Here is a 17,764-nt window from a genome sequence, read left to right as displayed (position 1 = left end):
ACTTTTCTATCTCCATGACAGACTCATTCCTTGAAGGGTGGGATTACATCTACTCATTTTTGTATGACCCAACACTTAGGACAACTGCATGCATAAAGTCACAAAATATCTATTTATGTATTCATTAAAGAAATGCATATGTCAAGAAGTTATAATAGAGAAGTTTAATAAGGCCAATCTAAAATAAATAACTCGTTTATTTTACCCTGAGACAAGCTGCCAATACTGTCAGGAGAGGCATAGGTAAATGTTTTCTCCTCTTATGTTCTTATCTTTTGGTAAAGAAATATTCTAGGGAACAGAAAAATACCTGAGCATCTGAGTGTGCTTCAAACTGTGCCGTTCCACCTGTTGCCTGATCAAAGGTGTACATGAGGCGGATATCTTCTTCATGCAATTCATGGCCTTCCACAACAATGGTCCCTATTGGGGAAACAACTGCCACTGTTACTCAATCAGTACCCCACTCCTCAAGCTGCCCTGCTACCAATATATTTTGCCACTCTTTAATAAAACCTTCATATAATCAAGCTACACAGTCTTCAAGAGATCATGTCCTCTGCACTCATGTCATTGTTGAGGTCAAGGATGAGACAAACTTTCTTTAGACTGCACCAAGCTATCCTGAGGACACTTAAATCACCACTAATATCTACCGTTGTATATAAGGTCCCAGGTCCAAAGACATGTGCCAGAAGGCAACGAATCTCCATCATAAACATGAGCAAGCATGTTTATGATGGAGAAAGCATGCTATAATGAAGAAAGCACAGTCTGTAGAGTCAAACTGGACTTAGGCCTACCACTCACTGGTTGTAGGACCCTGGTGTTCTATTATCTGCCTATCAGAGTGCAGTGAGGGTGAAAAGAGGTAGACAATGTGAAGTTCTGAGCATCATGCCTATTCATGGTAGGCAGAATGTATAAAGAGCTAAGGATGGCAGTTCCCATCTTCAGGAAAGCCTACTATGGTAACTCACAAATGCTCTTCTTGGTCTTTGAGCAACTGGCTGTCATTTTCACTTTATGTCACTGCATTCTGAAAACTACTTTGCTTTCCATCAATGCAGAACAGTCCATTCAGAAACTACAGCTTAGAAACTGTAGGCTTTCCGTTTCAAATAAGGTTTATTTGAGGAATTTTTAATATTTTGACTAACTGGTGAAACAACTTAAGATTTGACTTGAAGGCTGATCCTTTGATTAATTTTGTTAATTTAACAAATCAAGTTAAATTAGTACTGACTCAACTTTTAGTTGCTAGCCTCTTATGTTTTATAATTTTTACCTAAAAATTTGGGGACTCTTCGGGACATTTCCCCCAATTTCCATAACTACCCATCTGATTTCTGAATCCCTAAATCTTTCCTCATGACACTTCCACCATGCTTATGATTTTCAACTTCAGAGGGAACCCTAACAATCAAACAACTCATGCCCTAGGATTGCTATAGGATGTCAAGTGGCCATAATTAGACCACATATGATTCTAATCATGGCAGAGCTGAGAACTCCTGGGCACCTGGAAAAGCTCCCTAAAGATTTCCTTCAGTGTACTTATCAAAACTATGATTATGTCCATTAATCTTTAGTGTCTGCCAGCACCATGAGGGTAAGGACAATGTCTGCCTTACTTAACTCTATGTTCCCAGTGCCAACCAAACAGAAGGACCTTAAAAAATATTTGCTGAATGAATGACTCCAGTCTTGCTCAACTGAGACCAACATAAGTATTCTAGATATTTTAGAGAAACTATGATAAGTTCTGACCCAGTCCTCCTTCGCAAGAAGCCCCAAACCTCAATGCTAAATCCCTTTCTCTAAAAATACATAAGTATTTTAAAATTTAAATTTAAATTTTGAATTAATATTAAAACATAACTTTTTTCTTTTGAATATCTTCCAGTCTTCATTCTGGCACCTCTAAAAAGTCACCATCTTTTTCTCTACAAGCAACATCTGATAACAATAACACTCTATACCACTGGCTGGTGAATCTCAGGGGGTTCTGTTCTCTCACTAGGGTAGATTTTTCTAGGCCCACATTAGCATTTATAGAGTTCAATGGTAACTTAAGGTCTACCCCTCTGACTCAGTAATTTCTATCTAGAAATCTAGCCAAAAGGAATCAATTCCACAAAACACTTACATGTGAAAATATTCACTGAAATATTAGTTATACTATTAAAAGAATGGAAACAACCTAAAGCACCAACAATCAGAGACTGGTTAAAGGCACTATCCGGTATCCACAGGAAGGAAAATTTTTTCAGCACTTACTGAAACAGCATTTTAAAGACTAATAACACACAGAAATGTTTATAATGTAAAGTGAAAATGCAAAATAAAAATATAAATAAAAACAAAGTAACATAAAATGTAAAAATATATGAGTGAAAAATGTGAAATTTAAAATTATAATGTGATTTCCATTTTGTAAAGCTGTAATTATATAAATCAGAATTTTAATAGCACTCCAGCACCTAACATAACAAATACCAGACAGTAGGCATTCAATCTACATTAAATGGATGGGTGATCAGTTATGGGTCATTTTTATTCTCTTTACTTTTTTTACTTTTTTCTAAATTATCAGAATTATTCATAATAAATATTTTTATGAACAGAAAAGAAAAGCTCTTATTTAAGAAAAAGCTGTGACAGTAGAAATCAAAGAGGAGCCTAAGTATGAGAGCTTAAGTATGAGACACCCATCAGGTTGAGGACACAAATGGTGCCCCCAATAAAACAGATACCCACCACTCTCCTGGAACTGCTCTAGCTCCTCACTGCTCAGCTGCTTGATGGATGTCATCACCATCTTGAAGGCTCCCTTCAGACGCTTCCCCAGGACCATGTGATCTGGTTCTGCCCTTAGGCGAATGCCATACTTGTTTTTATCTGTAGATAATGTAACTTTTCGAACATTCAATTCCTATATTTGGTAGACAAGATGAAATAAAAAAGAAATGAAAACATGTCCACAAAAAGTTGCACAAACATTCATAGCAACATTATTCACAACAACCAAAAAGTGGAGATAACCCAAATGCTGATCAACTGTGAATGAATAAACAAAATGTGGTATATCCATATAATGGACTATTATTTAGCAATATAAAGGAATGGAGCACGCATACATGTTATAATATGAATGACCCTTAGTGCTAAGTCACAGAAGCCAGACACACAAGACCACATATTGTATGATTCCATTTATAGAAAATGTCCAGAGTGGGCACACCCAGAGACAGAAAATAGATTTATGTTTGCCAGAGGATGGTGGGATATTGAGGGGAAAATGGTGTGTGAATGCTAATGGATACTGAGTTTCTTTTTGGGATGATGAAAATGCTACAAAACTTTGGTGATGGCTGCACAGCTCTATAAATAATACTAATAAATAATTGTATGGTATGAAAAAAACCTGTCCAGATCAATCAAGTTGAGCCTAATGCAACTAACAAGGACTGTAGCATTAGAAATATGGACTTCATGTTTAAGGGTAACCTTTGCTCAAGAAATTTCAAAGCACCACAAATCTAACTATCAATTAACCAGAAGAATCAGTTAATCAAAACATTTCGGGACTTCACTGGTGGTCCAGTGGTTAAGAATCTGTCTTCCAATGCAGGGGACGTGGGTTCAATCCCTGGTTGGGGAACTAAGATCCCACATGCTGCGAGGCAACTAAGCCTGTGAGCCACAACTAGAGAAGCCTGTGCGCCACAATGAAGAGCCCACACACTGCAACAAAAGATCCTGCATGCCACACTGAAGATCCCACGTGCTGAAACTAAGACAGGATGCAGCCAAATAAATAAATAAATAAATAAATATTTTCAGAAAAAATCTTAACATTTCATGTCTCTATCATACTAGTTAGTTAAGGATTACTAACGTAGCAGGAAATGGTGACTGCACAGTAGGAAATATGAAAATGAGATATCATGGAACTGTCAACTGAAGCAAATTATAGGGAAATTTCTGGTTTTGCCATTATACATTACTATATTATTTGCTCTCAGAGTGATTAAGATATTCTATTTAAATATATTCTTTTATCATCCATATCTTAAGCATTAATTATAGAATTTATAGCTCTTTAGTTTTAATCTCTAAGTTTCTAAACAGTTATAAACTCCTTGGTTTCTAATATTTGTCCGGAATTCTCAGGCAATTCAAAACCAAATATAGAAATTAATTATTTTCTATCATAAAGATTTAAATATTACCTGTGAAAGGAATAAAAATGAAATTTGAAATATATTTCTTTTTAAAACATCACAGGGTAAAAGCTTTTTGGGAGGATAACTGACATGACAGTTTAAAATTCTGACCCCAAAACTCCACTTCCAGGAACCTATCCAACATCCATACTGTGACATATTTGCACATGTACACATGCACACACACCCCTTTTGTTTGTAATCAGAAACCTAAATTTCCAACAATATAAGAGTAATTAAATAAATTATGATGCAGCCAGGAAGTGAACAAAAAGAATAAATTAGATCTCTATGTTCTGACATGGGATGTTGTTTAAGAAATACTATAAAGTGAAAAAAAAATAAGTTAAAAACTACATATATGATCCTCTCTATTCACAAATAAAACCAGTGATGTGTGCATGTGTGTATATGTATGTACAAATGTGTGTACACGTATGTAAAATGCTAGGAACAACCCAGCAGGAGATAACCTAGTGAACAAGTGGGTGATGAGACACCAGGGAGTGGCCAGGGTAAGAGGAGACTTGCTTTGTACTCGATGCTAGTGCTTATTTACAACCAGTGTGTGTTTACTTGATACTTGTATAATCTGAAGGAACAAAGATTTTTTTGGTGTTAGTTATCAAAAAGTACTTTGGGGAAGAGAAGTGGATGAAAGGATAAATGATCCAACAAAGGTGAAAAATTCATGGACGTTGAAATCACTGTTAAAGAATTACAATTACATTGTAAAAAGTCATGATGAGTCTAAAAGCAAAGTGTAAAATTCCATGGATGGTTAAATTTATGTACATACTGATATAAAAAGGAAAAGGACAAATGATACACTCAAAGTGTAGTTGACTAAAGAGTACTAACCAAAATAATCTTCCCAAGGAAAGAAGTCTGTTTGGACCAAATCAAACAAATCAACTGTCTTACCTCAATGATATACTTCTCCAATGACTTAATTTCATTAAGAGCTTCTGGATCCTGATGAATAACTACAATTTCTTTCAAAGGATACTAGAAAGAAAATGGAAGGGAAAGTTCATAAGCATCCAGTCCTCTAAACTGCAGAAAAATGAATGTTAAATGTTTTATCTGAATCTCAAGCTCCAGACTAAGCAGGCATAACTAGTACTAAGTCATTCACACCCTTATTGCAGAAAAGAAATTTACACCATTGCTGGCAGCTCTTTATATTAAGAAAATACTCCAAACCATAATTAGCTAGGTATGTGCAACGCAAAACAGAAATAAAATCTCAAACCTTTATCGGAATAGTTTTGCGGTCTCGAATCACTCGCCCGAGTTCAATCACAGACTGCATTCTAGATACTGCACTCTCGGTTTTCTTGTCAATCAATTCCTCTCTGGTTGGTAGAGGTAGGGATTTGAAAGAGATTAGATTCAAAAGGAGAAAATTCCAAAGAATAGGCATGCTTAAGTGAGGAAGAGGGTCAGGCTAGAGATGCGATGGTGTAGCTAGGTTTCCCAGGGAGGCTCTTGGGAAGGACAGCACATGCCTGCCTTTGGGGCACGCGCCGAGAAGCAGGCAGAAAGCTTGAGCCTGCTGCTTAGTGCCTAGCAGCTCCCCAAAGCGATCCCAACAGGCTTACCCACCCCTACCTGCCACAGCTCTACAGGGGATTCCACACTAAGCATCCCTCCTATCCATTCTGTAGCCTGAGGAGCAGCTCAGGGGGGAGGCAGGGCATGGAGGGGCTGGAGCAGGGAGCTGGGGGCCCCACTTGAGAGCATCTCTGGCAACTCTCCTTCCCCTGGCCCAGGAGAGGCTTATGTATATTTGATTCTTACCGAACATGGGGCAGCATGAGGTAGTGGATACTGAATGTGTCCTTGTCCTGGACAGAAACAGGGTCAATCAGCGTCTTCAGATTCTGGTACATCAATTCAGTAAGAAAAGGGGTATAGGGGGCCTGTGTAAGGACAGAAGACATCGGGTCATTCATACATAGCCATCATTAACTGATCTCAGAGTGAGAAGCAACTACATAAACATTTTAAAGAAATGATATGGGAATATGCACAGAAGTGAACATGAGGTTACAAAACATGCCCTATGAGAGAGAAATGACCTCATTTTGAACTTGGCGAGCTAGACACTCATGAAACACAGCAGCAGGACTACAGCCAGAAGTGCCTAAAACATTCTTGAGGATGTCTATAATAAAAACAGGAGTCCCTGACCACATGCAAGTCAAGTCAACATGCAGAGGAATCAATGTCCCTAAACCTCTGTAAACTGGGGAAACACCACCTGCTTCACAGGATGAAGGGGAATGAGGTCAGACATGAAGACACCAGGCAGGGGACCTGGTACAAAGCAGGTTTTCATTCCATGTATGTTTAGGAAATAAATAGAAGCCTTATAACATTAAACTGGAATAGCAGAAATAAGATACAGGAAATTAAAACTGGAATTTTTACTTGTATGTAATTTAATTAATATTTCAATTGATAGGAACATGTCTCAAGTAAAATACTGTTTGCAATATATTTTTGTTTGGTTAGCTATTAGTTCAAAAACTTCCCCACTACTCACAGACAATTACAGGAATCTACATTAAGATGAGGTATGTCGCTCTTGAGTCTAGATGCAAGGACCTTGACCTGAAATGTACTGCCAGGGGTGAAAAGAAAGAATCCAGCTTTTAAAGCTAATGTTTTTTAGCCCTTATTTGACATACATAAGCTAAAGAGATTTCTGAAAAGAAACTAGAAATTTAGATTATTTTAACACTTCTGTTTCTATTTTTAGTGGAACAAATACAGAATAGATACAGATGGAGGACAGTGTAGCAACCGGGCACCACAAGCAGCCCACAGGGCTAGCATCTTACCATAAGTCTGCACAGAGAAAGCAAAACACTAAACAAGGTCTCCAGGGCCATGACACAATCCTCTATCCCGTTTTCACCCTAGTGAATAAAAAACACACATTAAACTGTTAAAACCAATAGTTCATTGTAAGAAAAGAAAGATAATAAAAAGGGGAAAACCCAACCATAATTAAGTTACCCAGAGATAACTACTTTAAACATTTTAGTGTATGTCCTTCTAGATATATGTACATATACACACATACATGTACATGTGTGTGTAATATATTTTAACAAAAACAAAATTATTGTTTTGTTACGGGATTTTATCATTAACACATTTGAAGGCAGTACTGATGGACAGTGGTCTGGGCATCCCTCACTCCTTGTTTTCTACCATTGTTGCTTATGTACAGCTTAAGTCCTGGGACAGGATCCATGCTTCACTCATCCTATATCCCCAACAGGCCTAAGGACGAGTCTTGTCAATAAGTAACTGTCCCTCTAGAGGTAGAAGTGAGGAGGTGCCCCTCTCAATATCACAGCTCTACCTAAAAACATCTGCAAAATACCTGCATGAATTTATTTCAGATTTTAAGAGGTCTGCTCAGTACAGTCCTGTTTGGCCTGAGACTTTCCCTCTAATGTGAATGTCCATAATTGTGTTTTGAAAATATGCAAGATGTCTTCTAAACTTATGGGTTCCCCCATCCATCAAATGGCAATACAGTTAATATTCAATTAAAAGGAAAAAGATAGCTTAAAAAAGTGAGAGCATTTGAAAATGCTCTTTTTCCTTTTGGCTGTTCTCATTTTTCCTCAACTCTCATACTTCCTACACTTTCTGCTCTTCCCAACAGCAGCCTGCACTTACCTTTAATCTTCTACGGTTCATCCTGACATACCAATTTGTCAGAACATCCACAAACTTGACCAGGCGAGGAACCACAGTATAGAGTCTGTAAGCTAAAAGTAACAACCAATCAGGCAGTGAGAACACATAAGCATCTTGGGTGCTTAGGACAGGGCTGGATATAAGAGCGAGCAAGCAGCCCCTGCCATCCAAGGGCTGTCACACCTGTTAAGGAGGCAGAAGTACCAAAGTGAAACAATCAAAACTGAGGACGTACTATATAGCTGTCAAGGTGTCTAGGGGCATGCACAAACCACCCTGTGAGCTACATGCAAACTCCCAGTGTCAGTGAGAAAACAGGAAACCCCGTATGTGTGGCTGAGAGGCCGAGGCTGCCCGCCAGATGACTCCACAAGGCACCATTTATCTGGAACTGTATCAGGTGGTAGTACCACAAAAGCCTGACTTCTTCCATTGTGCTACCTTGACCTCAACTAAGACAGACACTTAAAAAGCTCTAATTAGATTCTAAGAGGCATAGCATAGATAAGGGCTTCTCAACCAGAGCAATTTTGCTCTGCAGGAGACACTGACAATGTCTACAGAGACATGCTGGTTGTCAAACTGGGGAGGTAGGCACTCTTGGCATCTGGTGGGTGGACTCCAGGGATGCTGCTCAACAACCTACAATGCACAGGCCAGCCTCCACCACAGAGAATGACCCAGCTCAAACTGTCAGCAGTGCTGCCACTGAGAAACTCAGGCAGGGGCTGTGCATAAAATAGAACGGGGTTTCTAAAGGTTAAAATAGTCAAGGAAAGAAAGCTAAAGGAGGTATTGGAAGGAGAGAAGAACCTTGAAGAATCAGAAGAATTTGAAGGCTCCCCTGAGGAACTCAGAGGGCAAGCAGGAAGTTAAGGGCGTCTAGCCAACTTTGTTTGAGGCCCAGACTTATCTTCAGGATTTTTGCCATTCACCTCCCCTTTAACTGATACTCTTCTGTTGCACAAAAACAAACACCAAAAACAAGGAGAGTAAGACCAAAAATCATAAAAAAACACCACAATTTATATTAAGAGTTCAGTGACTGTTAATGAGGTTCCTAGTCTAAGCTAACACAGTGGTTAAGTTGCCAAGGGCAGAGTTGTTCTCTGTTGCAGTTCAAAAAGACTAGCACTGAGGTGCTGCTAGACCAACAACTGGACCCCAGACCAGAGGCACTCGCTGGTCATACATTTCTAGAGAGGCAATTTTTGTGATCAGAGGCCTGTTCTGTAAAGACAGAGGCCCATCTAAGTTATTTCTAGGGTTCACTACACTTTTCACCTTCTAGGAAGCCAGAGTGTTCAAGAGTTTCAACTCTTATAAGGTAAACAAAGCCCATATATAATAAAAGGGAGCAGCAGCTACCACTGAAATCACTAATACCAACTGCAGACTCTTCAAGGATGCTACCTATTTAGTTCTCAGAATTCTATTTTGATGAGGGAGGCAAGGGCACTAAGCTGACAGGTTGGTGGAGTGGGAACTGCACTGGGCAATCTGGGTCTGAAGCCCCTCTCATCAGTTCAACGTGCACCACCTAGCCTCTTGCACCTGGCCCTTACCACTCGGCTGTGTGCACAACTGCTGCCAAACCTCTAGTTCCCAGACAGAGCAGGTCCCAGCCAGGATATACATTCTCAGGTCACAGCCGCTGCTGTCTAAAGATGGCAAGGGCCCCCAGGCAACAATCCCATTCATTTATATCACTCAGGAGGGAAAACTGGACACAGCTATGAGTAGGTATCCCAGGGAGTGTGGTGAGAACGCAAGTGCCGATGTCTGCTTTGCACGCTCATTTCCATCTTCACTTATGTCAATCTGTCCAACAGTCTGACAGTCATATGACCCTTATTACATATGTTTAATAGAGTGGGTGCAGTCCTTCAGGATGACTGATAAAACATTCAAAATTTCCTGGACTAACCATCCTATTGTGCCAAGCACAGAGGCACCAACTATTCCAGGAAGAGCTATGTACCAGCTGAGGAAGGGAAGACCCCTGTATGAACCAGATTGCTCTGGCCCCTCGAATCCACTGGAGTGCTGTACCTGAACAACAGCACCTGCTAACCACAGGACGCTGGGGGAGGCTGGTTTATGTCAGGAGGGTGCACACAGGGATGCCATCTTTTCTCCCCTGCCCACAGACTTTATCAGACCCATATACACTCAGACCCATCTCAGGTATCCAGGTTAACAGTTTCTGGAATTTCTCACCTTGACTTACAGTTGTTCCATCTCCACCTTCTAGGAAACCAACATAACCTACTTTTCCAACCTCTGTCTAAAATCAAATTCATTGTTGTTAGGTAAGAGAAATGTGAGGAAATGTCAACTTCATTATTGTTTTTCTGTATTTCCTAATTTTTCCAGGCTGAACAGGGACTACTTATTTAATAAAGTAGACCTAAAAATAAATTAAAAACATATTAATAACAACTACTACTTATTAAGTACCTATTATCTGCTAGCTACTGTATGTACATAATCTCCATCTGAGCCTTATATTTACTTTTTTTAAAAATTTTATTTATTTACTTATTTATTTTTTGCTGTGTTGGGTCTTCGTTGCTGCACGTGGGCTTTCTCTAGTTGCGGCGAGCGGGGGCCACTCCTCGCTGCGGTGTGCGGGCCTCTCACTGCAGTGGCCTCTCTCATTGTGAAGCACGGGCTCTAGGCGTGCAGGCTTCAGCAGCTGCGGCACGCGGGCTCAGCAGTTGTGGCTCACGGGCTCTAGAGTACAGGCTCAGTAGTTGTGGCACACGAGCCTAGCTGCTCCGTGGCATGTGGGATCCTCCCGGACCAGGGATCGGACCCGTGTCCCCTGCATTGGCAGGCGGATTCTCAACCACTGCGTCACTGGGGAAGCCCAGCCTTATATTAACTCTAACCAGGCATTTTTCGGAGAAAGAAATTGAGGCTCATAGATTAGGTAACGTTTCCCCCAGGGAACAAGTGGTGTAGTTGGGTTTTGAACTCATGGGCATCCACTACTGAAGCCTGTGATTCCATGGGCCTGTGTGGTATCTATGGAGGGGTGAGGTCGCTAGACATCCCCCCAAGACAATCTCTAAGGCCTTGGAACAACACATTTCTACAACTAACAAGCCTTAAAATTATATTTGAGAGGTAAAGAGAAATATTTATCTATTTTTCTGTATCTCTCAAAATTTCTATAAAATTTCCTCTATGTTTAGAGTGCCCAGACATAAACCCACACACCTACAGTCAATTAATCTTCCACAAAGGAGGCAAGAATATACAATGGAGAAAAGACTATATCTCTTCAGCAAGTAGTGTTGGGAAAGCTGGACAGCCACATGTAAATCAATAAAATTAGAACACTCCTTCACACCATACACAAAAATAAACTGAAAATGGCTTGAAGACTTATAAGACATGACACCGTAAAACTCCTAGAAGAGAAGATAGGCAAAACATTCTCTGACATAAATCATACCAATGTTTTCTTAGGTCAGTCTCCCAAGGCAATAGAAATAAAAGCAAAAATAAACAAATGGGACCTAATCAAACATAAGCTTTTGCACAGCAAAGGAAACCATAAACAAAATGAAAAGACAACCTATGGACTAGGAGAAAATATTTGCAAACAATGCGGCTGATAGGGCTTAATTTCCAAAATATGTAAACAGGTCATACAACTCAATACCAAAAAAACAACCCAATCAAAAAATGGGCAGAAAACCTAAATAGACATTTTTCCAAAGAAGACATACAGATGGCCAACAGGCACATGAAAAGATGTTCAACATCACTAATTATTAGAGAAATGAAAATCAAAATTACAATGAGGTATCACTCACACCAGTCAGAATGGCCATCATTAAAAAGTCTACAAATAACAAGTGTTGGAGAGGATGTAGAGAAAAGGGAACCCTCCCCTACACTGTTGGTGGGAATGTAAATTGGTGCAGCCACTATGGAAAACAGTATGGAGGTTCCTTAAAAAACTAAGACTAGAGTTGCCATATGATCCAGCAACCCCACTCCTGGGCATATACCTGGAGAGAACTTGAAAAGATACATGCACCCCAATGTTCACTGCAGCACTATTTTACAACAGCTAAGACATGGAAGCAATCTAAATGGCCACTGACAGATGAATAGATAAAGAAAATATGGTACGTACACACACACACACGTATACATATACAGTGGAATACCACTCAGCCATAAAAAAGAATAATGCCATTTGCAGCAACATGGATGGACCTAGAGATTATCATACTAAGTGAAGTAAGTCAGAAAGAGAAAGACAAATACCATATGATATCACTTATATGTGGAATCTAAAATATGATACAAATGCACTTATTTACAAAACAGAAACAGACTCACAGACATAAAAAAAAAAAAACTTATGGTTACCACAGGGGAAAGAGGGTGGGGGAAGGATAAATTAGGAGTTTGGGATTAACAGATGCAAACTACTATAAATAAAATAAACAACAAGGTCCTACTGTATAGCACAGGGAACTATATTCAATATCATATAATAACCTACAGTGGAAAAGAATATGAAAAAATATATATATACACATTTATATTTCTGAATCACTGTGCAGTACACCAAAAACTAACGCAACATTGTAAATCAACTATACTTCAAAAAAAAAATTCCTCTATGTTTATAAAGAAAAACAGTTAAATATCAAAAGGACAATTATAAAGAGAAGACTCCTTATTCCTGGGAGAAGGCCCAAGAGAGACACACCTGCCATTTCAGTCTCAAAGAACCCAACGAGCGACTGCATAAAGGACAGGACCCACCGGTCTGTGATGTTGGTACTTTCTTTAACCATGTTCTCGTTGTAAAGGAATTCCATTTCTTCCTCCTAGGAAGTGACAATTATTGAAACATTCTGCATGCTTGGGGGAAACTACTGTAGAGAAATGAATTTTTTAAATTATTTAAACTGAAAGTATCCAAACAAATCAAAAAAACACCACAAAAACCCAGACCCTGTTGGCAATCTAAATTTCTGATTCTTAGCAATATTTTCCAAGTAAACTCTAAACTTGGAACATTAAGTCCTCTATTAATGAATTACATTTTTGAGTGAACTAAAGAGAATTTAGGAAAAAATGATTCCTATGCACCAAAGAGTAATTACGAATTAAGAAATATTCCAACATCTTGTCGTTAAGTAGGCGGTTTAGTTACTTTAAACCTGAGGAAGGAAGGACAGCAAAACTGGCTAGGACTGGACAACTGTCTGTAAGTTGAAAATGAGTACTAGGAATTAATGTCTTTGCTTAAATTACTTATTTTACCCAGAATGCTCTATTCCACCCCTGCTTTTTCCTTTGCAAATCCTCCTCGATCCTGAAGGCCTACTTTACCTGTCCCTATTCAACGGCATCACCATCAGGATGGCAAGGCAGTGACCATGCTGACTCTTGCTCTGATGCTGGAGCCTGCATCTTTCTGCCATGCCCAGATGAGCCCCAACTATGAGTGGTTTGACCCAGCCTGTGTTCCTGAATCCCACACCAGAAGAAGCCTGCAAAGTAGACCCACTTTAGGACTGCTGGCCTGAGAGGTGGTGGGATCCAAAAGATAGGAACACTAGGGGTGTTGTTCCCAAAGACCTTGTTCTTCTTGGGAGGGTTCATTAGCAGACTGAGATGAGCCAGAGGCAGCAAGAAGTGAGTGACCAGCCTGCTGGAATGCGATGCTCAAAGCTCAGCTCTCCAACCAGTTTCTCAGGAAGGAATAATATCACATGTTTAGTCAAAAGTAGTTTACTAAGGAATTCTACTTTTAAGGTGTTGGAGATAAAAAGATGAGTGGTACCTGAGCCCTGACCCCAAATGGAGTCTAGGAAGCATGCACAGGCACATGTGCAATGAAGCCTGCTGGCCTGAGAGCAGTTAGTAGAGGTAAGGGAAGGGGCTTCTCAGAGGATGCCTCCCAGGCCAGCAGGTAACTGCTCTGAGGCACTTTCATATATATCACAACCACTATTTTTCATCCCAGCAACCCAATGAAAACTTCTCTCACTTCCAGAGTCTCAGGACAAATGCACTCATCAAGTGGCCTTCCCTGACCACCCATCTGCAGCAGCCTTTACTAGGCACTCACTCTGATAGTAGCTGACTCTTTACTGGCTCCCCCATCACTAAGTCCCCAGCACCAATTTGGCTGGCTAAATGAATATCCAGTGCAACTCTTCTTCAACAGGTGAGGCTTCTGTGTCTTGCAGAGGTGAGCATCTACCCAAATGGTGAAGTTCCGGTCCTGTGCTCTTGGCCCAGCATGGACCCCAGACACCTGTCACACTTTCATCTATGGCCTCCCCAGTGGCTCTGAGCCCCCACCCACGGGGCCTGTTAGCTCCTGTCTCCCATGGAGCTCTGCTTCACAGCTGACCCGTGACCATCTTTTGCAAACCCAGCTCAACCCAGCTCAGTGGGGCAGACCCTACCCCACAGCACTGCAACCCACACCTTCTGTAGCCTCAGGACGTTCTGGATGAAGAAGCGATAGGCATTGTACCAAGGTAGCAGCACATCCTTCAGGACATCTCGAACACCCTCCTCCTTAAAGCGGAGGTTTTCTGCTCTCACCACAGGGGAGTTAATCAGGTATAATCTGGAAGAGGAGAAAAATTACATGGAAAAGGGACGTAGACAGTAAACCAAATATTACTGACATGTTGACAGGGCAATATCCAAATTAGCCCTTTTTCTACAAAAGTGAGGAATTATAAATACGCTTCTAACAGTCAATTTAAAACTGACAAAATTCTTATTTTGTGTAAGAGACCTAGCAAATTATAAAGGGGAGACCAAAAGTGCCACACCAAAATATGGCACTGAACTAACCTAGAAGCATGCCCTGGGCTGGTCCCAGCACAGGCCTCAGGCAGTATGGCAACACTAAGAGGAAGAAGCCAGGCCCTCTTTACAGGACATATGTGCAGGCATCAGGGATTCACAAGGAACAGCCACATGTGCTCTGCCAGCACAGAGGGACTCAGGGGGCAGAGACCAGGGATGCTGTTAAACATCTTACAGGACAGCCTTCAGCACAAAGAATTAAGAGGCCCAGGTTGTCAGCTATGCCAAGGTGAGTCTAACAGATAACTGGGGGCTGCAGGACACCCCACTAACTGCTCCTGGGCAACATGGCAACCGTGAACGTGCTTGCCCACAGCCCCTGGGTGTGGGTCTCTGTGTTCGTAACAGGAGGATGCTGAATAAGATCTCTGTGGTGCCTTTTAACCTGAGCACTCAACGTTTATGACTATGACTATTTCAAGCAGTATCTCACATTTCTCCAAAAACTTTTCAGTATTTTTATTTGTTCTAGCATAAATTGTACCTCATATGGCTATTTGAGGAGTAAGTGTAAAATTGAAATAAATGATATAAGAGAATTCTAATATCAATAAGACAGGGAACCTACAGAAGGAATGAGGCAAAGGCTCCAGCAACTAGCCTGGGAGTACTTGTGCTGCTTAATAAAATCCAACACAGAGCCTCTTCTTCCAAAAGACCTATAGATATAGAAACATCTTTACTATTTAGAAAACCACCTTGGGGATTTAAAGTCAACACCATACCAATGTAATTCTCCATGTAACAGACGTGCATTTTTTAAAAAAAGCTAATTATAAACCAAATTAATAGAATGATTAATATCACTGAAAACATGATTAACAGAATGTAAGATGCTTAATAAGAAATGACAAATACACACAAGGCAGAACACTGGTTTGTACCTGAGGGCATCAGCACCATATTTATGAATGACTGACAGTGGATCTGGATAATTCTTTTTGCGTTTGCTCATTTTTTGGCCATCACTTGAAAAACAGAAGGGAAACACCAATTAAATAAGTCAACATCACAGTTTATATGTGGTTACAGACTATCTACAAATTGGAATACGTAAGTGCAAATGGGACACAAGCTACTACTAAGGCACAACAATAGGTTGTTTTGTTAATGTCTGTTTAAGCTTCTTTTTGAATACTGCAGCGAGTCAATGGAGAAGTTTTGGGATAAATGGCAGCAGGAAGATGCCAGAGTGTAACAGTGAAAAAACACAGCCTTGGCATTTATCCCAGAGAAACGAAAACTTATAGTCACACAAAACCTTTATTTTTGAAAGTTCACAGCTTTATTCATAGTCAGCAAACACTGGAAACAACCTCAATGTCTTTCAGCAGGTGGAAGGTCAAACTGTGGGTCACCATAGAACACTGCTCAGCAATGAGAAAGAACTATGGATCCATAAACCACCTGAGGTATCTCCAGGGAATTACAGTAAGCAAAAAAAGCCAATCACAAAAGGTTATATATGATATGAATCCATTTATATAACATACTTGAAATGACAAAATTACAGAGATGGGGAATAGATTAATGGTTGCCAGGGGATGGGGATTAGGATTGAAGGCTGAGGTGGGAGGGGTGTGAAAGGGGGGGGTGGGTATGGTTATAAAAGGGCAACAGAGGCATCCTGTGATGTTGAAACAGGCCAAGTATCTTGACTGTGCTGGTGGATACAGGAACCTATATATGAGATAATACTGCATGCAATAGCAAATGAGTAAAACTGGGGAAATTTGAATAAGACTGGTGATTCAATCAACATCCTGATTATGACAATGTGCTACAGTTTCAAAAACGTGACCACTGGGGGAACCAGGCAAAGCACACGAGGGGTCTCTATTAATTTTTACAACTATAATTCAGTAAGATTTTCAATTAAAAAAAAAAAAAGTACAGACTATAGAGCCAGACTGCCTGGGTATAGAACTAGAATTTCACACTCTTTTGCTGTATGACCTTAATTTTTCTGCACTTCAAATTCCTCAAATGTCAAAATGGACAATGAAAGGACCCATTTCAAATAGTTCTGGGGATAAATGAGTGAAGACGTGTAAATGCTCAAAACAGAGCCTGGTACAGTGCCAGGTGTCATCCCCCGCCTTGAACAGCACATGAAGCAAGGTATCTAGGTATAAAAATTTCATTTTCTTCTTTTTATTTGTTTTTACTTTTAATGACTAGAGGCAGTAGAAGCAAAGGAAAAAATAAGACTCCTCTATAATAAGCCTCTAAAACCAACAGCTTCCTCATATATTAAAAACAGGATGACAAAAATCTATACTAAAGGACCAGTGTACAGATTTAATAAGAGCTATAAGCAAAAGTACTTTATAAAATTCTAAATGACAAATGTTATTTTATCACTAGTAGTATCATGGGACACATGTCCTCCCCTCTGTCCTCCTCCATTAGGCTTAGCTCTTAATGCAGTCCTTCTCCTAAGACATAGGAACACGTAGAGACAGAATGTTACAGGTTGAGAAGAGCACAAGACAGGAGTTGGATGAAAAGGGAGAGCAGGAAGAAGTATAAAGGCAGAAGGAAGGAAGAGAATAGGAACAGAGCTGGGGCATTCCTAAATTCCTCTATTCACAAAGAATGGTTAGATCCAACCAGAACATGCTGTAAGAATAAAGGAGATCAGGAACTGCAACTCATTATTACACAAGGGAGTGCACCTGCCTTGCCAGGACGAGCCCATTTACAATCACATTTTTGAATGGCGGCCGTCCAAAGAGAGCTGTGGCCAGCACCAACAGGGTGTAAAACCTGGAAAAAAACCCACAAACAAAGAGTTCAATAAAATAAGAAAAGGAATTCAAGCATAGGAAAAAAAACTGTGTTTACTTATTGGACTGAATTTCTATTTTAGGTAAGTTACACTTCTTGATAATCACAAAGCAATGGTTCTTGATCCTGGATACATCAGAATCATCTGGGGAGTG

General features: G+C 40.1%; 1 protein-coding gene across 5 annotated transcripts in view; it reads right to left on the bottom strand.

The window, feature by feature from the left end:
* IARS1 (isoleucyl-tRNA synthetase 1) overlaps positions 1-17,764 on the bottom strand; it is a 94,906-nt gene that overhangs the window by 37,345 nt on the left and 39,797 nt on the right. For all 5 annotated transcript variants that reach the window (XM_082469596.1, XM_082469594.1, XM_082469593.1 and 2 more), the window contains exons 17-27: positions 17,502-17,588; positions 15,704-15,787; positions 14,427-14,571; positions 12,691-12,811; positions 7,932-8,023; positions 7,079-7,156; positions 6,033-6,154; positions 5,485-5,587; positions 5,154-5,237; positions 2,761-2,935; positions 311-423 (exon numbers count right to left, since the gene is read on the bottom strand). In XM_082469596.1, coding sequence (XP_082325722.1) covers positions 311-423; positions 2,761-2,935; positions 5,154-5,237; positions 5,485-5,587; positions 6,033-6,154; positions 7,079-7,156; positions 7,932-8,023; positions 12,691-12,811; positions 14,427-14,571; positions 15,704-15,787; positions 17,502-17,588 — 1,204 coding nt within the window. The remainder of the gene's footprint in view (positions 1-310; positions 424-2,760; positions 2,936-5,153; positions 5,238-5,484; positions 5,588-6,032; positions 6,155-7,078; positions 7,157-7,931; positions 8,024-12,690; positions 12,812-14,426; positions 14,572-15,703; positions 15,788-17,501; positions 17,589-17,764) is intronic.

The sequence above is a fragment of the Balaenoptera physalus genome (genome assembly GCF_965194825.1).
Source record: "Balaenoptera physalus genome assembly, chromosome: 7".
Classification (NCBI taxonomy): Eukaryota; Metazoa; Chordata; class Mammalia; order Artiodactyla; family Balaenopteridae; genus Balaenoptera; species Balaenoptera physalus.
This window is presented reverse-complemented; position numbering and strand designations above follow the sequence as displayed.